Source organism: Apiospora kogelbergensis (assembly GCF_038363985.1).
Source record: "Apiospora kogelbergensis strain CBS 113332 chromosome Unknown utg000007l_segment0_segment0, whole genome shotgun sequence".
NCBI classification, from domain to species: Eukaryota; Fungi; Ascomycota; class Sordariomycetes; order Amphisphaeriales; family Apiosporaceae; genus Apiospora; species Apiospora kogelbergensis.
Window position 1 is genome coordinate 1791157 of NW_027117424.1, and position 23648 is coordinate 1814804.

General features: G+C 54.7%; 8 protein-coding genes across 8 annotated transcripts; 5 read left to right on the plus strand and 3 right to left on the minus strand.

The window, feature by feature from the left end:
- Positions 1–1025: 1025 nt before the first annotated feature.
- On the plus strand, positions 1026–2535 carry PG998_010915 (uncharacterized protein; the record flags this gene model as incomplete). Its single annotated transcript, XM_066877731.1, has 2 exons — positions 1026–1330; positions 1389–2535. 2 exons carry the CDS (start codon positions 1026–1028, stop codon positions 2533–2535), a joined length of 1452 nt encoding a protein of 483 aa, XP_066726785.1.
- A 738-nt stretch (positions 2536–3273) lies between these two features.
- Positions 3274–4389, minus strand: PG998_010916 (uncharacterized protein; the record flags this gene model as incomplete). The annotated part of the gene is made up of 1 exon (XM_066877732.1): positions 3274–4389. One exon carries the CDS (start codon positions 4387–4389, stop codon positions 3274–3276), a length of 1116 nt encoding a protein of 371 aa, XP_066726786.1.
- A 645-nt stretch (positions 4390–5034) lies between these two features.
- PG998_010917 (vacuolar protein sorting-associated protein 9a) lies at positions 5035–9988 on the plus strand (the record flags this gene model as incomplete). Its single annotated transcript, XM_066877733.1, has 3 exons — positions 5035–5325; positions 5380–5815; positions 5865–9988. The coding sequence occupies 3 exons, from the start codon at positions 5035–5037 to the stop codon at positions 9986–9988; spliced, it is 4851 nt and encodes a 1616-aa protein (XP_066726787.1).
- Positions 9989–10834: 846 nt separating this feature from the next.
- PG998_010918 (Rhamnogalacturonase B- N-terminal-domain-containing protein) lies at positions 10835–12601 on the plus strand (the record flags this gene model as incomplete). The annotated part of the gene is made up of 3 exons (XM_066877734.1): positions 10835–11009; positions 11077–11439; positions 11508–12601. The coding sequence occupies 3 exons, from the start codon at positions 10835–10837 to the stop codon at positions 12599–12601; spliced, it is 1632 nt and encodes a 543-aa protein (XP_066726788.1).
- A 763-nt stretch (positions 12602–13364) lies between these two features.
- Positions 13365–15451, plus strand: PG998_010919 (ribonuclease H-like protein; the record flags this gene model as incomplete). Its single annotated transcript, XM_066877735.1, has 2 exons — positions 13365–13880; positions 13916–15451. 2 exons carry the CDS (start codon positions 13365–13367, stop codon positions 15449–15451), a joined length of 2052 nt encoding a protein of 683 aa, XP_066726789.1.
- A 540-nt stretch (positions 15452–15991) lies between these two features.
- Positions 15992–17617, minus strand: PG998_010920 (LETM1 domain-containing protein ylh47; the record flags this gene model as incomplete). Its single annotated transcript, XM_066877736.1, has 1 exon — positions 15992–17617. One exon carries the CDS (start codon positions 17615–17617, stop codon positions 15992–15994), a length of 1626 nt encoding a protein of 541 aa, XP_066726790.1.
- A 1180-nt stretch (positions 17618–18797) lies between these two features.
- PG998_010921 (uncharacterized protein) lies at positions 18798–19729 on the minus strand (the record flags this gene model as incomplete). The annotated part of the gene is made up of 4 exons (XM_066877737.1): positions 18798–18853; positions 18910–18974; positions 19034–19092; positions 19151–19729. The coding sequence occupies 4 exons, from the start codon at positions 19727–19729 to the stop codon at positions 18798–18800; spliced, it is 759 nt and encodes a 252-aa protein (XP_066726791.1).
- A 605-nt stretch (positions 19730–20334) lies between these two features.
- Positions 20335–21988, plus strand: PG998_010922 (uncharacterized protein; the record flags this gene model as incomplete). Its single annotated transcript, XM_066877738.1, has 2 exons — positions 20335–20811; positions 20855–21988. 2 exons carry the CDS (start codon positions 20335–20337, stop codon positions 21986–21988), a joined length of 1611 nt encoding a protein of 536 aa, XP_066726792.1.
- Positions 21989–23648: the final 1660 nt, after the last annotated feature.

Below are 23648 nucleotides of genomic sequence, written 5' to 3' on the forward strand. Positions count from 1 at the left end.
AACAACATACATAGTTGACTGTTTATCACCAATTCCTTGTCATGTCAGCGTCACTCCGCTACGGCCGCTCACTAAAGGCCAAGTTCCAAGTCAGTCAAGCAGAGGGCAGTTCGTCTCCTCCCAGTATCCTCCCTCCCCAAATTCCAATTCAGCCGTTCAAACAAATCGCCTCTACCCTTGATCCCTGTCCCTGCAGCTGCAGGCTGGCCTTGCTAAGCTATCTTCTATCCTGTGTGTGTATGTAAGTATGTACGTACATACACACATACATACATGCTTGTAATCCTGACCCCGTCCAGTCCGAAGCCGATTGCACGCTCCAGACGCCCACCCGACACCCAAGCCCATCCCAGCACCCCAGTCTGTCGATCTTACGGTTGTTGTCCAGGTCTGGTCACAGCATAATCCATCCGCTTTGCTTTGCCTTCCCGTCCTTCTTGTCCGTTTCCTTCTCTTATTACTGCTTGCGCATCCCTCCCTCCCCACGACCTCATCTATCACCAGTCCAGTGGCGGTCCACAAAAACTCCTCTCTGTATGTACGTTCAACCATCAATCTCGCCCTTCAATCAGATTGTCATCATCATTATCATCATATCTTCCCTTCCCCTCCGGCCCTCAACTCTGCATCTATCTCCACCTTTCTCCAGCCTCTGTAGTAGCCGAATGGACTGCTTGCCCAGTCACGACGATTCTGCTCATACTCTCTTACCCCGACTGTTCCCAAGCTAACATCAGTCAGTTTGTCGCTGTCGCTGTCGCTGTCGCTGTCGCAAGCCAGCCGAGCCGACTAAAATAGGTGGTCCGGAACCCGCGGTCCCTGGGAGTTCGCTTTCTTTTTCGTTTCACCCAGAACAAAAAGATTCGCAGCAACAAACAACAGAAAATTCAATGGATTTTGAGGCTCTGTAGGACGGACCGGAATCGCGACACCTAATTCCTTGGCTCAAAGGGCTCTACCAGCGCACCGGTAATTCTAGCTGAGTCTTATTTGAATACGCTCAATCCGACTCCGTATTCGTCAATATGGCCGTCGTCCATGAAGCCCTCGCCCAGGGCGTCCATGCTGTGGTTAGAGCCGTCGCCAGGCAAGCCGTAACAACAAGCGATCCTTTATCTTTTCCTCCCAGCACTACCCCAGGGCCGTTTTCGACCAGCTTCAGCTCGCCCACGTCGAGTTTGCCGACCACGTCGGAACCTCCAGGAACATCGACTGCTCCCAATCCGATGGATACGAGCAACGCGGGCAACAACCAGAACTCTGGCGCGACCAGTTCTCCTCTGCTGTTCTTTGTCGCATTGGGTTTCGGCGTAGTTTTCACCAATTTATGGTAAGCCACTGGGAGCACACGCTGGGCATTACGTTCGTCCTTGTAACCATTTCTATAGGATCATTGTTGGTGTCAAGTACTGCTTCAGATACAATGCCAGAAATCGTCAATTGCGAGGGCTCGACGAAAATGGCGAGGTCATCAACATGGACAACATGCCTACGCGGCCTCATCGGCGACGCCGGGAAAAGAAGCTCATGACCATGGACGAGGTCAACGAGAAGTTCCCTATGATGAAGTACAAGAGCTGGGTTGCCGGTCGCGCACAGGAAGGGCTCCCAACTGCTGGTGGCGTCTCGGCACCACCTAGCCGCGCCGGCAGCGTGCGAAGCGTGGAAGGCATTGTACCCGAAGTGGCCCTGAAAGAAGAGGCCAATGCTACGGAGCATCGACCGGACACGAGCACTACTATGAAAAAGGGGGCGGAAGGAGACGCGACAGGCAAGGGCGTCACGGCCGAGAACGCGACAGAAGACGGCGCTACCCTGGCCAGGACACAAACAGCCGGAAGCATTCTCACAAAGGATCCCGACCGAGCTCATGCCAGCGATGATGAAGACGATGACGAGCATATCAACCCTGCACTGCCCCCGGAGATGATGGCTACGCCAGGAGACTCGTGTGCTATTTGCATCGACCCCCTGGAGGACGATGACGACGTTCGCGGGCTGACCTGTGGTCATGCCTTCCATGCTGTGTGTCTCGATCCCTGGTTAACCAACCGGAGAGCCTGCTGCCCGCTCTGCAAGGCCGATTATTACACACCAAAGCCAAGACCAGCCCCGGCCGATGGCGATCCAGCAAACCCTACATCACCCCATGGTACCGATCCCTCGCGCAACAATGGTCGCATGAACTTGCCTCGGACACCTCAAAGGACGTTTGGGGTATGGCCATTAGGGCAAAACCCGCGTAACGCTACTTCTCGTAGGGGCAATGGGAGCAACAGCACCTCCATGTTCGGAAGAATATGGAATCGGCCGGGCCAACGGGGAACGACACAAACGTCCTCCCGACCACAGCGTCAGGCTGCTGCTGCTACTACTACGGAAGTACCAGCTACTGATAACGTGGGCCTCCTTGGCAGGCTTCGAGGTCGCATTGATCCTCTCCGACGCGGTCGGGTGGCTCCTGCCGCCAATGCACAGCCAAGCCCGTCCCAGCTCGAGGCAGGGCAGACGCCCTCCACCAATGCCGCAACTTAGGATTTATTATGCGGTATATCGGAGTCTTACCGAATCTACTCTTGTATATCAACTCACGACCATTACGAGCCGCCAACCAAACGACGCAGGTATAATTGGGTTTTCGAGTGGCAGTCTTTTTTCCTCTTTTTTTGGCGACCAACGTGCTGGTCGTACTCTAACATGCGAGATGTATGCGATGCTTGCCACTCGGGTTTATATAAATCTCTTTCTGGTCCAGATATTCCTCCTGGATGTGCACACAAAGAGCGGCATTTACGGGCGGAAGGGAGCGGGGAGCAAGTGGCTGCACACCGTGGCGAGGTGTTTGCCTCTGTTTTGGAAGGCTTCCAAGTCTTATTTATCGATGCCAAGGGCTCCGGTGCATCAATTCAGGGGCAAAGGTGTTCAGGATCTGCATACTTTCTTTTTCTCCTTGCGGCTGTCAAGCAGGGACGGAGTTCAGTGACCCTAGGTAGTAACATAGTAGAACTTAGCGTATCGTTTACAATCATACATTCTGAGGTTGTACCAAGCATTGCAGGTTGGATCCATGCCGTAGTCACTGTGTGTGAAGTGGCTGCAAAACTGTCTTCTTGTGCATAATACCCTTAGTTCTCAGGGTCATAGAACAACACGCGGTACACACTACCCATCCGCGGCGGCTACCATACTTTGAGATTGCGCAGGCTTTTCTTCCGTGGTCTACTTATAAATACTTGCCCTTGCTGAACCTATCGCCAAAATTCGCAGATCGCTTCAGTAGTTCTTTTGTTGCGCACTGCCTATCCGACCCCCAAGCTTCATATCCTTCTCCCTGTCGAAAGCACGCTTGCTTGGATCGTCCTCCTCTTCCTCGACGGCGTGAGCGTTGCCTTTTCCGTCGTTGCGCTGATGCGCTTCCAGCAGACTGGGGCCCCGTGCCTTCTGGATATTCTCGCGTATACGCTCCGCGCGCTCCTCCTCCTCCCGCGTCTTCGGAACGCCACCGCCAGCTGCATTCGTACTATGTCCTGGTTGGGGTTGACCGCCGGCGGCCGCGCTAGCCCCAGTCCGTCCCAGCACGGCGTCCTCGAGCCGCTTGCGCTTCTGCTCGGGCGTCTCGGTCCAGATGCTGCTGATCTCGCCGCCGCCCGACGTGCTGGCCCGCGGGCCCGAGTTGAACTTGCGCGCCTTCAGCTTGGTCGGGTCCTGCGCGTGGTTCAGGTCGCCTCCCGACGGCGGCGCCAACATCCAGTCGTCGCGCTGCGGCGCCGTCGACTCGGCGGCCTGGCGCGCGGAGTGCAGGGCCGCGGCTGCTTGGGACTGGCGCGCTTGGTGCGCGCTGGAGGTGGGCAGTGCGGGGCCGTAGTCATCGTCCGAGTCTGAGTCCGAATGCGGCGGGTTTGGGGGCCGTTCGGATAGGAGCGCGGGCGGTGGCGCGGGGCCGTGGACGCGCTTCGGTTGCTGTGGTTGTTGCGGTCCGCTAGGGGGCGGCTCTGGACCGTGGCTACCATCGTCGTCAGAGTCTGCGAGGTCTATCTCGTCATTATTCGTCGGGCCTACGGAGGGTCCGATGCTCGGCGGCGGTATGGCTGGGCCTATGGAGGCAGCGGTCGTTGGCATCGTCAGTCCTATCGAGGCTGGCATTGTAGGGCCAATGGAAGGCTTGTTGCTTTCGTGCTTGCTTGCTGCAGCTTTGGGCATAGAAGGGCCATAGGCATCGTCGTCGGCGGAAGAATCGCCGCCATCTAGTGCGATTTCGTCTTGGTTAGATGGCAATTGTGGCCCGGTCGCATGGACCTTGGGCGGCGGGGATCCTTCTACCTCGTCGCCATCTTCTGAGCGCTTCCGCTTTGCAAGATGCGGTGGTAACTGAGGTCCCATAGACGGCATTGTGGGCGGCGGTTGTTTTTGGTTTTGTGGCGGTGGCCGATTAAATGCGGTAGTGTCGCGACACGCGGTGCTGGGAGGGAGCTTGAAATATATTGGTGCACTGGCCAATGATGTAGCTTGACATGTGGCTGATCAGCACTGAACCACCCGTGCGAGACCCCCAGCCCAGGCACCCCCAGGCACCCCCCAGCAATCCAATCCACCACTTGGTACGTCCGTAGGGGGGAAACGCCAATCGCATGCTGTCTCTGCTATGTCCTTGTATGCTAAACTTAGCTCTCCTTCTGCCTATCGACCAACAACACCCACAGCTCGGGGCCTGCTTCTTTACACCACTTCAGCTCCCTGCGAATAGCTTCTGGTGCTCCAGGTCATAGCGTGTCGATTGCCTGTCAATTGTACAGCATTGGCGATCCCCTGGCTACCCCGTTGTTTGCTCGATAGTGTTTGCGACTCGGTCCTCCCATACCACCACCGAACGTACCGCACCGCATCTCCACGAAAGCCCAGAACCCAGACCCGAGCCAAGCCTGCACCGACCTGCGAGGCCCATCAACTCTACCAAATCCGACTGTTCCTGCCTCAAACCAATAATGCCTTCTCAATGAGTCTTCAGAGTGGTAGGAAATACGATGCTTGCGAGTTATGGACGACGATCAGCTAGATCTGTCTCACGGAGACAACGTCTCCAGCGATGAGGAAACCATAAAAGGAGACCGGGACCAAGAGCACATAGCAGAGGTGCTGGAGGAAGAGAGGCGAGAGGATGCGGCCGACCTGCTGTCCGAGAACCATGGGCCCCTGGCCAATCGCTACCGCCAGCTTCTCCGAGATCAGGATGACACGTCCGAGTCCGGGGCAGAAGGCTTGCCTAGAAGAGTGGGCAGTCCGATCGACTCGCTTCTCTCTGTGCCAGATGATGCACACTCAATTCAGGTGAGCAAGCTTCGCTGCCCAGGAAAAAGACCGTGTGAGCTAACATGAACCCAGGGCTCCGTCTTGTCTTCTCCCAGCAGCAGTATTCTACCCTCGGTGGCTTCGCGGCCTGGCTTGAGCAGCCCTTCGCCGTCGTTCAGGCCTTTCGATCGTAGATTTCAGTCCCGAATAGTGTCTCCTTCGGGCCTGAGCCCGCGGCCGTCATCTCCCGCGTATCTCACTGGGCATAGTAGGACCGTGTCCGTGACCAGTCAGCTCGCCCTAGACTCTGGCGAAACTGAAACCCCGTCTCCGCCGTGGGAGGTTGTACGCTGGACGAGGTTAAAGAAACTGAACGGGCAGGCGTTTTCTGAAGCTGGCAAGCGGAACTTTGGTTCGCCGACATGTATTGCTGTGTCTGCCCATATAGTCCTGGGGACCACCAAGGGCATAATACTGGTGTTTGATTATAACCAAAACATGAAGATGATTATTGGCCCTGGTACCAAAGGTAAGCTCACCAGTCCTCTACCAGTCTTCTCTTCCTGACAAATCAATAGCTGTCGAATCCGGTCCTATAACGGCTATAGCGGTATCAGCAGACCACACAACGATTGCTGGCGGCCATGCCAATGGCAACATCTTTACATGGGATATGAGCCGAGCATCCCGGCCATTCCTCACCATTCCGCATCTCGATCCAGCCCAAGTGGACAGCCGGACGGTTGATGGGCATATACCAAACGTAGCAATCACTCACCTCGGGTTCCTCGGTACGCGACATACAGCTTTGGTGTCAGCTGATGACAAGGGCATGGCATTTTCTCATCTAGCGACTAGGGGAACAGGGGCACTAGGTAGGACGGTAAAAACCGTTCGGATTCTTGGGCGGTATCCCAATGCTCCATTGCCCCCCGGGAAGCCCCTGAAGCCTAGCACAGTCCTTGCCTTCTCCTCGCTGCCGCTTGGAAATACGGAAACGGCAGCAGACTCCTTGGGCCTGACAGCGATGCTGACCCCCTATCTGTTGGTCATTGTTTCCACGACCCCGATAGCCCAAACCCAACACAAGTCTGCTAGACCAAAGGATGTGGCTCACCACAGCGCTATGAGCGGCTGTCTGGCATGGTTTCCTGCTGTCAAACTCAAGGTTCCCGACCCAAGTACAGGCGAGACCATGTCGAAAGTCAAGCTTGTCTATTGTTGGTCTAATGTTCTGACTGTCCTGGATGTGGATGAAATGCCTTCTGAAGACAAGGACAAGCCACCAAACCTCAAGTTCAAAGCACGGAGCCGTTGGAAATGCGACGAATCTATAGTTGCGGTGCAATGGCTCACTCGCTCGGTTCTCGCTGTATTAACGATTACACAGCGGCTCATTGTGCTAGAAGATCGGACTATGCGAGTCACCGAAGGATTCGATATGGTTCAGAAGTACATCTATCACGCAGATCTCTTCTCCAAGCAGCTTCACGTCTTGGTAGAACAGCTAGATGAGGAAGATACTTCGATGCATGGTGTCGTTGCTGATGCCTTCTTTATGAGCTTCAAGGCCTATAAGGGGCGCATATTCCTCTTAGGCTTCAATGAAGTCTCAATTGGAGCCCTGTCAAACTGGGCGGACCGACTGATTGCGCTGATGGAAAACCGCGACTATATTACTGCGATACAATTAGCGACATCTTACTACACTGGAGACGCCAACAAACTAACGATAGGCCTGCCCGAAGATACAAGTATACGACATCAGATGGTGCGTGACAAGCTACTAGAGATAATGAGCGCATCTTTGAAGTATGCATTCGGGCAAAGGCAGAAGAACAACACCTCGGTCGATGACCAACATCTCCAAGAGCTTGCCGAAACTTGTTTTGTCGCTTGTCAGAGCGTTGGCGACCTCGACTTTCTCTTCGACGAAATGTACGAATGGTACGAAGACGCCGACGTGGAAGGCATCTTCCTCGAGACACTCGAGCCATACATCCTTGAAAAGGACATCACAAACGTGCCCCCTGCCGCTGTCAAAGCCATGGTTACTCACTATGTGAGCAAAGGCTGGGAGAGTCGACTCGAAGAGATGATTGTGCACATGGAAACGGGGACGCTTGACATAGACCAGATCACCCTACTTTGCAAACAGCACAGCCTGTACGATGCCCTAATCTACGTATGGAATCAGGCTCTGGGCGATTACATCACACCCCTCATCGATCTCCTTGCCCTGTTGGTTCCCCTCATGCAGAATGGGGACTATGCATCTTCCGGTAACTTCATGCACGATGAGATCTTTAGTGTCAATGCACTGAAGATGTTTCCCTATCTTTCGTACACACTTACAGGGAGGGTGTACCCGACTGGCGAGACAATGGGTGACACACAGGCGTCACAAGCAAAGGCTGAGCTATACTGGTTTCTATTTTCTGGGAAGACCATTGAGTGGCCCAAAAACAGCAGCAAATTCTTTCGAACCAGGCCTACCGGGAATGAAGAGCCCTCGTTTCCATACTTGAGGTTAATTCTCAAGTTTGATGCCCCAAGCTTCCTGAGTGCGCTAAACGAAGCGTTTGAAGACTCTTTCTTGAACGAGGCGCAAGAGAAGCAGCTGAATGGGGGCACCGGGCTGGATTTGCCCGAAGAGCAGATATTTGGACTTACGGTCGACCGACAATATGTCGTGTCAATCTTGTTGGAGCTCATGAATCCTGCCGATTTTGCCCCCGAAGACACTATCTACTTGGACATGTTCATCGCACGCAACCTACCGAAGTTTCCCCAGTACCTGCTCCTTCCAGGCTCCACGCTGAACAGAGTTGTGGCTGGACTATGCAACTATCCCGGGCGAGATTTAGCCGATGATGCCCAACTCAGTGCGGAATATCTGCTTTCCATCTACCATCCGCCAGAGCTTTCGCCTCTGATGCCATTGTTCAAGCAAGCCGGGTTTTATCGAATCCTGAAGCGCATCTACAAGAGCGAGAGGCAATATGGCAAGCTGCTCGAAACCTACTTCGAAGATCCCGAGGGGCAGGACGAGGTCTTTGAATGTATCGCCGAATGCCTTAGATCGCAAGCGGGACACACCAAGAAGCAAATACATGATATTCACGAAGTACTCAAGCAGAATGCCTGCGATTTAGTCAGCCTCAATCCAGCCAAAGCAGCGTATACCCTCGACAATTACGCTGCTGAATTGCATCAGCATACTGTCGACGCGCTGCCAGAAGACTCTGATCTCCAATACGAGTATTTAAAAGCCTTGCTGGAACCAAATGAATCACAGAACGGCCAGAAGACTACAGTACTCAATCGTGACTTCACTGAGCAATATGTACGACTCATGTGTCGACACAATGCTTCTCATGTATCAGACTACGTGGGCCTCGTCCAAAATACGAATCTTCGACTGGATAAACTCCTGCCAACAATGGAAGACACAGGCGTTATTGACGCCGCTGTGATCCTCATGGCAAGGGAAGGTCATGTCCAGGATGCCATGCAACGGTTGACGAAGCACCTCACTATATTGGAATCTGCCTTGCACGGGCTTCTTGGGGGGCTAAACCAAGCGGAAGCAATTGACTCACAAGAAGCTGCAGAAGACCTCCTTAAAGGTCTTCAAAAGTACACGTACGTGGGAATATGGCTATGTCAGGGCCAAATGAAAACGGCAAAGAAAATAACTGCGCTACAACGCCGGCAAACTTCACCCTCCTCGAGTGAGCTTGGTCCCGAGGAGGTGCTCTGGCTAAACCTGATCGATACCACGGTTCAGATCACGCGTAGACTTTCGATTGCTTTCGAGCCGATAAAGGCATTTGAGGTCAATGATTCGTCCAGGGCCGAACACACAGCGGTCCAAGGTCTAGACACAGAGTCATTGCTGACGCTCCTGCGTTCGCTGGTCCAGCACACCTTCACAGCCCTCCTCACTGCAACGTCGTCTCAGGCTGCACTGTCGCCAAACCCTAGCAGACTACTATCTTCGTCTGGGAGCTCGCTAACCTTTCTTCGGATTCTACGAGCTTTCCTAACCAAGGCCGCGGCAACATTGCCAAATCTTGCAGACCTCCGAGCTGTGCTGTCATCCATCTTCTCTGCCTACGCCTACGAAGAGTCGATACTCCAGTTGTCAAATCGATTGCTAGAGCAACAACTGTTTGTCCACGTACAAGAAGCGGTGCAGCTGAGACAACGGGGTTGGCGGCCTAAGGGATCTATCTGCGAGGCTTGCGGTCGCAGGTTATGGGGACCCGGAGTACAAGGCAATGTGTTCGGGGCCTGGGAAGAACGGCAGGCGATCGAGGATCGCAGAAGAGAAGAAAGAAAAGCCGACAAAGCCGGATTCGGAGCGGCCGCAGCCAGGGGCAAGGAAAAAGCCGAGTCTTCTCCGGTGGGAGTCCGGGCAGACAAGGGGAAAGAAAACCACTCCGAGGCCGGCGGTAGCGGCGAGGGACAGTCCAAGACTTCTGGGGGTGAGGAGACACAAGAGAATTCTGGAGTCGACGGGTGGCAGCAACAAAGCAATGGGCAGCAGCCCTTGGGCGCGCTCGTCGTGCTCGCATGCAGACACATTTACCACCAGAGCTGCTTGGACTCTCTCCAGACACAGCGGGGAGATCACCAAGTGCGTTCTGTGGATGATTATGGGCGAGAGAGAGAGTACCGATGCCCTATTGATGGGTAGGCGGCGCATCTAGCCCTGTTTTGGTTATGATGTGTATAGTACTTAGGCATTGCTTGGTGGTCGAAATTCAAGCAAGAAAATGAAGAGGTCAACTCGATAGTATTTACTGAGCTTCAACTTCATATAGCAACCAATATACGGAGTAGGCCGAGCTCACGGTGGGAGCAGAAGTGGAAGTGAGTCCCCTCTGTGGGACTCATTTACTGTGCTTTAACGGCCCCATCTCATATCACACGTCTTAATACCGGTGTCAACCATGATCACCTCCATCGTGCTGCATGATCCCACGTGCGAGTCAGAAAGCCCGACTCTGCTGTGGCAGTCTCTGTCCTGTCATCAGTCCATGGAAGCTGTCCCGGAATTAAGGTCGACTCCGCCTCGGATGGGGACAGAAAGCCGGGTCCGACTAACCGCGACCAGCTAGCCTGTGCCAAGCACATCCAGGAGTCGATCACGAACGGTCGACGGCTAGGGCAGTGCGGGCGCTGGTGCTGTGCTGCTGTTGGCTGTCCCGCCGCCGTCCCCTTATGATTTCCACCAAAGCCATGGACATGGTAACATGGTAACATGCGAAACCCGGCTTGCGCGCTGGGATGGGGTCAGGCCTGTCCCTGCGCCATCTCACTGTTCGATCTCTGCAGACGAGGCCGAAATGTTCGGCAGTGTGCTCCGACGTGACAACTCCGGCTAGACTGCTGTGTATGATGGGCCGAGCAGATCATGGCCTGCATATAAGACCATTGCTATTCCTCCCGACTACGATGCTTTCTTTCGGTGCTTGCTCATGCCTCTGCTGCGAGCGTCACTAATAACACCTAATTTGTTCGAGTCGTTGCCGCCGCCACAATGCTTCTCCTCGCCCTGTTTTATTCTCTCCTAGTATGGCCAGCCGCGGTTCTCGCCGGCTTCGGCTGGTCGGACGATGGAGCAAACTATGTCGTCGACAGTGGCGCCGGCTTAGTTATCAAGGTCAGCAAGTGCTGCGGAGACATTGTCTCGATGCAGTTCAAGGGGGTTGAGTGTAAGTAGACAAAGTCACCTGCCAGAGCCGTGATGGCAACATATATTGACTTGGACTTCTGCTGCAGACCAAGGCTACGGCGGCAGGAACACTCAGGTGGAATCCGGGCTCGGCCAGAGCACCGTCACCATCGAGCAGATGAACCCCTGTATCAAGGTCAGCGTGACGCACGGCACGCTCAAGCACTACCTGGTCTTCCGCTACAAGAACAACAACGTCTACATCTTCACCAACAAGAAGGACGCCTCCGTCACCGTCTCGCGCTACATCGTGCGCTTCCCCTTCAACATCTTCCCGCACTCGCCCGACGACGCCGACTACTACGACGACAAGAGCCAGTGGATCGAGGCCACGGACGTCATGAAGGACCCGCGCGGCTTCACCGAAAGCAAGCACTACGCCGGCAACACCTATGGCCGAACTATCGATTGTAAGCAGCTGAATGCATTTTGCCGCAACCTGGTTGAATTCGGCTACTAACACGGCACGCCCAAACAGATGATTACGTGGGCAAGTCCAACGGCAACGCCGGCATGTGGATTGTCCGCAGCAACCACGAGAAGGCCTCGGGCGGCCCCTTCTTCCGCTCGCTCGTCCGCCGCGGCAGCTTCACCGGCGAGGACCTCTACGAGATCTATCACTACAACATGGGCCACACGGACCCCGAGCGTTTCGGCCTGCAGGGCCCGACCGTGCTCGCCTTCACCAACGGCGAGCCCCCGAGCCACAACCTGTTCGCCAGCCGCGCGGACTGGGGCTGGTTCGACAACATGGGCATCGAAGGCTGGGTGCCCCAGTCGGGTCGCGGCCGCGTCTCGGGCATCGGCTTGGCCAACATGAAAGCGGGCTACGCATACGTCGTGGGTCTGTCCAACGCCAACGCTCAGTACTGGGCCACCGCCGGTGCCAACGGTGCGTGGACCATCAACGGCGTGCTGCCGGGCACCTACACGCTCACCGTGTACAAGTCGGAGCTCGAGGTGCACACGAGCTCCGTGACGGTCGAGGCGGGCCGGGGCGCCGCGGTCCACACCATCACGTGCGCGGACCCGGCCGACGTGGCCGCGCTTTGGCGCATCGGCGAGTGGGACGGCACGCCCAAGGGGTTCCTGAACTTCGCCGACACGCCCATGAAGCCGACGTACATGCACCCGTCCGACTCGCGGCTGGCGCCGTGGGACGCGTCCAACTACATCGTGGGCACGTCGACGGCGTCCATCTTCCCCGGGTACATGTGGGTCGACGTCAACAACGACCACATCGTGTACTTCCGGTTGAGCGCGGAGCAGCTCGCGTCGGGCCACCGGCTGCGCATCGGTCTGACCGAGGCCTACATCGGGGGCCGCCCCCGGGTGAGCGTCAACGGCTGGACCAGCCCGATTCCGCCCGCCACGCACCAGGGCGGCACCCGCAGCCTCACCGTCGGCACGTACCGCGGCAACAACGCCGTGCTGACCTACGACGTGCCCGCCAGCGCGTGGAAGCCGAGCGCCTCGGAGTGGCAGGTCTTGACCATCAGCATCGTGTCGGGGAGCCGGGGGAGCGGTTTCTTGAGCGCCGGAGTCAGTTTCGACTGTCTTGACTTGGTTTGATTACGTAAGATACAAAATAGGGGGGAAGGGAAAGGGGAGGTAATTAGAAATTCGGAAATTCAACAATAATCATAATATCAAAAAGTGGCAACCGCATCTGGAGTCTAGAATTGTTTGTGCAGAGTGAATTCCTCCTGTTTCGAGCGAGAAGAGGACGGCAAACGGATGCAACATGCCCAGCTCCCTCTCGTCAGGTGTGACGCTGACAGCTTTGAAAGTGCAGGGAGCTTGGGAACAATCAGCCTTGTGACCTACCGGCTTTGGAGATGTACACTCAGTCTGTCATCTCGTCTCGATATAAATGACGCCTCGGTCTTGTCAGTTGTGAGTAACCAGTGTATGCTGGGGGCTTGTAGGGATGGACGAGGGCTTTATATCAACTGCTTTTTCTTTTTTTCTTTCCTTTCTCTCTCTACTCATCAGCATCACGAGTAATGAACAACTTGGTCTTCCAGTTCTGTCAAGCTGTCACGGAGGGGATCTGGCGCTAACGGGCCCATCGAGCCCCAGCGCGGGTCGATCTACAGGGCAGGATGCGGGCAGGATGCAGGCGCCCGCGCCAAATGCTAAGGCTGGAGGGAGCCAACCTTGCGATGAACCGTCTGAAGAATACACACCATCCCTCAACCATTATGCAATTCATTCATTCATCCCACGCCCAGTGCTGGATGAAGAGATAATAATCAACTAGTTGGGTTTGGGTTTCTTCGCTTACCGACGACATGCCTGGCTTGGCTGATGGCTTCTGCCAACACCTCTGATCATGAGGTCCGGCCAACCACAAGTGCCTGCGGGCGGGCCAAATCCATCCTCGCCATCAGTCCCTTCGTCCCAGACCAAGTTGTCAAATCAGCAGACCGCCGGAGAGAAACCTGCCTGGCCCTTGTCCTATCGCCTGAAGACCCCCATCCCCAAGGCCGTTGCCTCCAGTCGCCGCAATGGGTCGTCGCCACCTCAGCAGGGCCCGCGCCAATGGTGGCACTACTATCGATATAGCAACGCCCAGGGTCAGAAACCCGCCCTGATTTATTGCCAGACCAAGGACCAATCTCAGAGAGCCGCCGAGCTCTTCCTGGGCTCTCCCGTCGTCGGCTTCGACATGGAGTGGCCCTGGGATGCCCACAAGCGCACCGGCCTCAAGAACAAGGTAGCCTTGATCCAGCTGGCCAGCCAAGGCAGGATTGCCCTCTTTCATGTCGCCCTGCACCAGGGCACCACCGCCGATGACCTTATTGCCCCTGCCCTGCGCGCCATCCTGGAGTCGCCTGCCATATCCAAAGTCGGCGTTGGCGTCATGAATGCCGACTTCGCCAGGCTTATCCAGTTTTCGGGCTCGAACCCAAGGGAGCATTCGAGCTGAGCCACTTGCACAACCTGGTACACTATGGTGACGCGGAATGTGATCTGATCACCACCAAGCTAATTGGGTTGGCAAAGCAAGTAGAGGATCACCTGGGTCTTCCTCTCTGGAAGGGAAAGGCGAGGACGAGCGATTGGAGCAAACCTTTAACCCAGGAGCAGCTCACCTACGCAGCCGACGACGCCTACGCTGGCTACATGCTCTACTATTGTATGAACGCGAAGCGTTTGGCCATGACCATCGTGCCGACCCTGCCAGTGCATGTGGATCAATACCCGGGCATCAAAGACCGGCCGGGTACTATGCTGGGCAGTGGCCGCAGTGTTTGGTTACGGCCCGAGCGGCCAGGTGCCGCCATCTACACCGCAGCGGATTTCTTTCGCAAAGCTAAAGGCATACCCATTCAGAAGCGAGATGAAAACGACGTTACACCTCAAGAGAAGATAGCAGGCCACGGTGAGAAACGGAAGGAGCCTGGGCACGATGATACCCAAAACGACACGAAGACCAGCAGTGGCCAGACGAAGTCGCGGGATTTAGGTCTGTCGGCTTTCAAGAACTCCAAAGCAGAACTGCACGACCTTCTCACGGCACAGCGCACACGAACAGCCCAGTCGGAGAAGGTCCCGGGGTATTGTGTAGCAACCAATGCCGAGCTCGATGAAATAGTTTCTCAACGCCCAACAACAAAACAGCAGCTACTCCGTCTGCGTGGGATGGGACCAAGGAAGGTGGAGAAGTACGGGCATCTATGGCTAGGCATCACCAGAAAGTTCGTGGAGAACGATGAAAAGAGAATGCCCTTAAGCCAAGAAGAACCCCCTGTTACTCCCAAGGCCAACGTCAAGCGTGTAGGCCGGAGCCTGGAGTTCAAGGGCCCACCGCCGCCGCCGCAAATGAACACAGGGCTGTCCTTCTCAATGGCAGAATCAAGAATCACGTCCGACCGAAATAAACAAGCCCAAGAAGATTCCTCTGATGACGAGCCCGTATTTGGCCCGCCTATTCCGACCCCTTCAAGGGAAAACATCAAACGAAGACGATATGACGTGCTTCCACCTGAGAGTAGCCCAAACGGGCCCGCCCCCGGTCGGCTTTCTCCCGAAAAGGTTGAGGGAAGGAGACAGATGGCGGCATCACCACACGCTGCAATGGTGCCCACGATGGCAGCACCCTCGACCCCCTTGAAGACACCACCGAAGCCAGAACCCGCTCTGTCCAAAGACACTATGATATTCGAGAAGAAATTGACGGCGTTGAGCCGCATGGTGACCTCGAAACTCCCGCCGGGACAGCGACTCGAGGGTAACCCGCCGCTCATCTCAGAAGCCACCATCCGAAAACTCGCCCTCCACCCGCCCGGCACGGCGCAGGAGCTGCTACATATTCACGGCGTAGCCTCTTTTGTGCGAGCGTGTGCCAATGCCAAAATCGACCTCATGGGTAATATTGCCAAGTGGAAACCTGCTGCATCGGCCTCGTCTACTTAACGAAGTGGGCTTGGGTGCTTGGTTTCAGTCTTCAAACACGAAGCTGTGAGATTTATATAGTGAAGTGAAGTTCAGGGCGCAATAATCCTGCTTTTCGTCGCGATAATCGATGAGTCAGACTCTCAAGAACATTATTGGTAGTATTACCGCGATTGTCCGTTATGACATGTGACACTGGGAAGGGGAAGTATTGCATATATGCTCATCCTGTTTCTCAGGTTGCCGTCATGGCGGGAGAGCTGCTGGCAATGAAACAGTTTTCGACAGTCATCAGGAAATTGCAAGGAAGCGAATAGTACATGTAAAGATGTCTATTTTGTTGAATTTTACCTCTTCAATCATGACAAGAGATGTGCCTGTTTGCCAAATCTATAATGAACATTTCCCAGTTCCGCTAACTCCCCGAGAAGTTTCCCAATCTTCTCGCTATAGTGTAGTAATAACACAGTAAAACACAAGAAAAGAGAGCGGGATACAGTATCCTCAGAATACAAGGGTCATGTCGCTAAGGGCAGCTTTCGTCTGCCGGCCCCGGCCCGCTTAGTTGTCGGACTTCTTCGCCTCCATCTTCTTCTGCTGCTCCTGCGCCTGCTCGACCTGACCGTCAGCCTCGGCTTGCACAGCCTCGCCGACTTGCGACTTTTCTACACCAGCCTGGTCGGCCGTTGCTTGGCGCTCCTCCTTCTCGTCGATATCCTCCACGTCTCTAGGGGTCGCCAGACCAGTCTCCTGATTCTCTTGGTTCTGCTCGTTCTCCTCGTCGATGAGCTCTTGCTGCTCCTTGAGAACCTCGAGACGCTGGCGGTTGGTGGCAGCACCCTCGGCATTGTGCACCTCGAGCTCGATCTCGTGGAACAGCTCCTCGGGAATGGAAGACAGTACACCGGTGAGGGCCTCAATCTGGTTGTCGAAGCCGGTAGCCTGCGTGCTCTGGCCGTAGTGGTAAGCGTTGCTAAGGACCAGGAGCGTGGACGGGACGCCGTGCTTCAGGCGCAGGTCAAGCCACGACTGTAAATCCTCTCTTAACCGAGCGGGGGAAACACCGTGTGTCTTAATGCCTCGGCTGGCGCAGGCCATTTGGAGCTCAGCAACATTAAGGCTGTCGACGCTTTCGAAGCTGATGGCCTTGTCGTCTCGCTTAATTTGTCTCATACGGTGGCGGACTTGGTAACGCAGCATCATGTCGGTACCGAATGTGTTGAGGTTCATGTAGCGACACATGGACACCAACTGCGGCCGCGACAGGTTGTCAAGGGTCAGATCGTCCCTGAAAACCTTGCAGACCTTGATGACATCCTCGGTAGTGGGCTTCTCGCCGGTGGCGCGCAACTTCCGGAAGAAGGTGCCGAACTCCTCCTTAGCTGCAGTAGCGGCGGTCAGAGGCAGACCGGTTTCCTTGAGCGTAGTGCGCAAGAAGGAGCTGACCTCCTTCCGCGTAGCCCGCAGAGTAGCAGCCTTCTTGTCTTTGGTGTTTTGGCCCTCGTATGTGCTGGGAAGCAGGTTGGGGAAGAGCTTCAGAGCGACGGGGAGGAGTGCTTCGGCGAAAGGCACGATGATGAAGACGGAGAAAGGCACTAGACGGCCAAGATCCTGGACTGTTCGCTGAAGCTGGCGGTTTTCTCTCCGGGTAAGCTCGTAGCCACCTGCCATCTTCAAGGCCAATCTTGAGCTGATTCTGACTTCGGTCGCCAGCAGCTTCGTACCATCCCAGTAGTGTTGAATCTCATGCCGGATCCGCTGGCCCAATGTCAGCTTCTTGCCTTGCTTCTCTTCCTTCTCCTTGGCCTCGACCTCCTTCTTGGCCGAAAGCTCGGTCAGAGTTTTGGCCTCGGCAGAAGGCTCGCCGTGGATGGTGGTTGTCATGGTGCCATCCTTCTTTGTGGCTGATGTCGCAGCCGATTTGGAATCGTCCTTGGGAAGCGGCTTCTTAGCCTCCTCGACATTGAAGCCTGGCGGCGGCGCGCCGGAGGGCCCTGTGGCATGTCGGTCGGTGGAAATATGGCGGGCGGGGATGAGTAGTGCGAGCGCATATGTGTTTGCGGGCGAGTTGCGCGAATAGCGTCCGATGTGAGATGCCAGGCCGACGCCGGGTCGTATGGCTGCTGTCCGGCCAGCAAAGGCATTTCTGGCCACTGCCCGGCGGGCGAGGTGGGTGGATGCGCTCATGGTCGAGAGCGCGGGTCGATTTGGCCTGAATGCAGAAAAGGAAGGGCCGACTACTGTACTTATGCCGTGCTGGCGTCAGACGAAGAATCGGGGGTGGTTTGGGCAAAAATTGGTAGTACAAGCGAATATGTGCGAAGGTGTGTGTAAGTGATGGGCAGGGAGGGTCGGAATTAAGATGTACTACTAATAGGAATGGGAAAGAATCGAGAAGCTTGTTGAGAAGCGATTGATAAAACGGGTGGGCATCGCTGTATGGCCCGGCTAATTCCACCCATCCTGGATGACAGGTATCGTGGTATGTATGCATCAGGCATGTATCATGTACCAGATGCAGAGACGCCCGGATTATAGAAACACCGAGCAACCCCCCCCTCGCCTTCCCCGTCATGTCTCCTTGATTCCATGTCATCGAACCCAAAATATGGATCCTGGCGCCATTTGCATCTTCACCTCCTGCCTGCTGCACTCCGGCACTTCTCGTACCAAACCTACAGCCACGTCAGCAGCCCCGACAACAGGATGGGGCCTGGGCGCTTCCGAAAACCGCTCGGGTGTTCAAAAGGGGCTGCATAAACTAGATGAAGCCACCGAGTCGGCCGCTGCTTTTGCATACCCTACATAACATCATAGTTTCATCTCGTGACTCGCGCCATTGCACTTGCCATCAGACCATTTTCGTTCTCTCTTTACAGAATCATTATTCTTACTATTATCGTCGACTATAGTACTATCAAAACCACACCTGGTCCCCTGTGCATGCGGTTGTGTAATAAGACAGCGCAGAAAATGGGGTCGAAGCTATAAGAGAAAGGGTCGAGTCAAGGGTGATGTGATCCGAGAGAACCCAGCCAGACTCCCATTGAACTACCTTCGCTTCATCGATACGCATATACTCGGTAGTTGGGGGGCAAGGCGACATCCTTGTCCATATATATACTACACTCTATATAATGTATAGCAAAATTATCGTAACATGCAATCTGAGCAGGTGTCATCAGTAGTGTCACTGCCAGACGTGTCAGCAGCCCACAGTCATAACTCATATCTCATAAGTATTTCCCAAGCGAATAACACCAATCCAACACCGCGATTAAGCAACGCAGACAGTAACGAATCCCAATTGACTAGGTAGCATCATGAATTCCCTCCAGCCTCTGCTAGAGCTCCTGATCGTAGCCTGTCATGCCGCACTAAGGAGAGCCAGGGCACTCTGGAATGCTTTAACAACTTCCGACACTAGACCAACAATCAGCGCTGCACAAAGTACAAGAATTGACATAAGCAATACTTACGATGTTCTTTCTTCTGATTCAGCTTCTGCTCCGAGAGATGGACGAAACGCGTACGGGTTTGCAGCCTAGGTTGCATATTAGTCACTAGAAGGGCATTGGATGCTAGAGAAGCAAAGTTACTGACCGTTTGACCGCGCGCTCGTTGTCGTGACTGGACGATGCCGACGCCCATACATTAAAGTACTGCATGGATTCGGTCAGTACCGGAAAATTTCGACGAGCAAGCACAATTTCGACAAACCTTGACCAGTTGATCAAACTCTTCCAAGATAGCCTTGTCCTTTTCGTCTGCCTCTGCGAGAGCCTTCTGGTAGCGAGCTTCAAAATCATCCCAGTCAAAGGGGGCAATGCGCCCGGGCGTGCTCGGCGAGGGTTGCACCGAGACTCGCTGACTCCGACGCTGTTGGGGCTCAGGGGTGCGTGTTTGACGCCGGTCTACGGACAGCCGGGTCTGCGTCAAGGGCGCATCGTCTTCTGCGGACTCATCTTGTTGCTGTTGTGGCTTCTTGGCTTGGACCTGCGACTTGGTAGGCGATTTGGTAGAAGCCCTGGTCGAGGAGGACTTGATTGGTGACTTGGTTGAAGACTTGGCTGTTGACTTGGTGGGTGACTTGTCAGGCGATGGTTGGCGTGAGTGCTGGCGCGATGATTGACGCGATGAACGAAGTGACGATTGACGCGAGACGGTTTGCGGCATAGGAAGCTCTCCGTTACCCTCGTATGATGGCACGTCGTTCATGGCTTCTCTTGCGGCCATCTCCTCTTGGCTCCAGGACTCCTTCACCGTAGAGAGCGGTGGTGGAGTGGTGGATTCCGACATGACTGGGTCGGATTCCTATCTTGAGTGTTTTCCCGAAGGTTACAAGGCAGACGACGGGCAAGCTCTCGAGTGCCCTCTTCCAGACTAGCACTCTACTTGGGCAGCCAGCCAGGATGCCTCGGTCAAGTGATCGATAGGGCCCGTGAATCGAGATTTGGCGATGTTCATAGGACTTTTTCGCATTCGATCAATCACAATCACATAAACAAGGAGCTCCCCTGTAGCGTACACCTGCTCAGACAACTTCATATATCGTCGGCTTGCGGCCCCAAACTCGACACTTTAATAGACAAAGACGTGGACGCGTCGCTGCCCAAGGCGTGACTTCCTCGCAGGGGTCCGACCTCTTGGCTGCATTGCACTTTCTGGGGGAGCCACCGATAAGCCGATAAGCGCTTGTACCCTCGTATCTTTTCGACGTCACCCTTCCATCGCCATATTGGAGTTCGATCACGTACGAGCTCATTTTGTCCCTTCTTTGTCGCTTAAATGCTCATATTACCTCGCTGACTAGTAATGCCAGGCTTCATGCCGCCACGCTGAAACTTCATCAGCCGACGAAGGCGCGGACAACCCCCAAAATCATTCCCTCGGAACTTGCCACAATGGACCATCGAGCGCAGCCTGCGAGCTGTGATGTCTGCCAGCGGCAGCATCATCCACAGCGGCTTCCCTTCTACTGCGTGGTGGATGCGCGCAACATGCTGTATGAGGGTCGCATCAAGCACGCGAATGCTCTGATAGAGAAGACGAGGTTGGACGATCAAATCAGCGCCCTCGAGCTAGGCGGCGACCCAGACTCTGTGACGTCCACTCCGATTCGAGCTACGCGCCGTTATGTGGACCAGTGCGTCTCCGCGACTGAGCAAGCGAGGGACAAAACGGAGCACATCATCGCGACAGCAGAACGACTACAACAAAATGTTGACAAGGCGAAGAAGGAAATTGAAACGCGCAAGGCCAAGATCGCACGGCGCAAGGCGGACCTTGCGTCCATATCGCAAGGAATAGCCGCGAGGAGGAACAGAGAGTTAGAAGAGGCCAAGAAGGCCATAAAGATGGCCAAGTACTCGTGGGATCGAGTATGAGGCCATGGCACATTATCGAGCTGCCTTGTGCACAGAGGTGGCCAAGATTTATCGCTTACAACGTATCCGGCGAGTGAATCCCGTACGCTTCGAATACAAGATTGGCGGCATTGATATTGTTGATCTTCACCAGATGAGCAACATGAATCCCGAGCATATCTCTGCGTCTCTCGGGCACGTTGCACATCTACTGTGGCTCGCCGCGCATTACCTTGACATCCGCCTCCCTGCAGAAATCACCTTACCACATAACGATTACCCCAGGCCGACCATCTTCTCCCTGGTCTCATCTTACCATCATGGCCAGGTCCCCTTTCCAGGCTCATCTCAGCTGCCGAACGATCCTCGAGACCGAGGATACAGTCATGTACCTCACCCTCGGCCCCTTTTTCTGGATAAACCCCTCTCGACACTCGCCAAGGAAGATTCCCCAACATATACCGCCTGCACCGAAGGCGCATGTCTCCTTGCTTATGACATAGTGTGGCTATGCCGCACCCAGGGTGTACCCGTTGGTGACAACAGTAACAATTTTGATGACTTCTCGTGTATGGGCCGCAATCTGTACAATCTTCTGATCGGGTCATCGCTGCAGCGGAACCAGCCAGGTCAACAACCCTTACTTTCCGAAACGGACACATTATCGCCGCCCGGGCGCCACGCCAACATCAACACCAATGCGTCAGACAATAATAATAACATCATCAATGAAGGAGAAGGAGGTCCAACGAATGACCTCATCATCAACAAAGCCACGACGCCCCGCATGGGCCAGTGGTCTCATGGCACCGCACACACATACCTGGGCGGCGCGGCCGGCCACGACTTCACCAAGTACTTCAAGCTGCCCAATCCGCTTAAGCTGGCGGATCAGCTCCGCGCCCGCCTCGTGAATGAGGCCCCATCCGCTCCCGAGTGGGAGCTGATCGAGGACGACGAATTCGGCCCCAATGACCTGGATGACGGCGTGCTCGTTGGTGGCACGCCGCGGTCTCGCGTCAAGGGACCGCATCGCTTCGGCCTCGAGAGCTACATGAGCGTCAACACGGTTAGAGGCGGTGGTGGCTTGGATGGTTCTTCCCCCTGGTCAGCCTCTGGGGCTGCTGCTGGTGTATATGGCAAGGATCGGGAGAAGAGCACAAATGGATGGACCAAGATTAAGCCTCGTTGATCAAACAGCATGGCACCTGGTGGTTGTGTCAGTTCCCTTGGCCATACAAGTCCGTCCCACCCTCAGATAGCATAGCAGATAGTTCTGCTTTTCTGATGGCGTCTCTCTTGACATGTAGTTTTCAGGCAAACAAGGAGGTACTCGCATGTCGTAAGATACGTTATGGCGATGCCTCGGAAAGTGTACCTTACCCTACTCGAGCATCAATAAATGATCCCGAGAACAAGCGGCTTCGGGCCTTTGGCTCTTTGTCACGTACAACTTCTCAGCGCCGGCTACTTGCTGCTTCTCCAACTTACGCAGAAATGACTTCTGCAATATCTGTTCAAGCTGTTCCCTGCTCACACCTAGTCTTTCATGAGATATCTACACATCCACAACAGAGTAACAGGTAGCAATTTTTTCTTCCCAGTCCAACTTCATCCCACGAAGCCGTTCAATCTCTATCACACTTTCCAATAGCCCCTTCGTGACAAAGCATCGTAATGCATGCGGCAGATCAGTGGTAAATGATCCTCTTGTTCCTGCGTTGCCCCTTGCCTCGACTCCAAGCTCCGATGATATTTCCGTGCTTCTCGGCATGCCAGAACTTGAAGCAGGTCGGCTGTTGCATCTCACACATCAGAATCAGGTGGATTTTGCAACGTGAGTCCGCGAAAGGATTACCTGTATATTTTTGTTGACCATTTGCAACAGTGACAGCTCACTGCCCTTCAATTTGGTTGCATATCCCTTCTGCGTGACGCCGGACGAACCAGCTGTCAAACTGAAAGGGAGAAAACCCGAGACAGACAAGCCGACTCGGGAAAACCCAGATAGACCGTACACCCAATAGCATCGCCCGTTAGAGCTGCGCCTAGGCCAAGTTCCAAGAAATTAGAGGTGCTGGAACAACACAACCTCGCTCCCCGATCCATATTACATCCTACCCAAGGGCAACGCGTCCAAGCACGCAACCCCTGGGCTTCACACCGTTACCAGTCCCGTCTAAAGGCCACGCGATACAACACCACACATCCCCTACACGCGACCAATAGACATCACTGCTCTTTCCCTAATCCAGTGAGTCCGGCCAAGACGTGCTAGGGCGCAAGCCGGACCACTGTACCCAGATAGCAACCTTGAAATGAGGCGTGGAACAAGAGCCTTCATAGCCATGGTCAGTAAAAGGTCTGGAGTTGAGGAGGGCTGGAGGAAAGGGAACAAGACTTACAAGAACCAGCAAACCACCGCGCCACCATAGACAACATAGGAAATACGGCGCTAAGGTCGCTGACGAGGTTACAAGGAGACTTCCTCGATCCTTTGGCGATGGTCGCTGCTGCCACCCAGACACCAAAGCCGCAAGAAAGGTTCCATCAACTCGTTCCCAACGTCTACCCTGCTAACCGCTTTTTTGAACGGGTTTCTGTTTTCAACTTTTTTGTGTGTTTTGGAATTTTTGGGGAAGGATGAATAGAATGAAAAGACGAGAGAAGGGTGAATAATCGACGACAACGGACAGAAAAACCGAACAATAATGATGATGACAATGGACAACAACCAACCCAACAGTGACGCGCCCGGCCAAGAAATGGAAGCCCGGCTTATCAGCCTGCCGTCAAGACAGCCGCATGTGTAGAGAGCGGACTGCCAGTCAGCTTAGGAACCAACCAAATCG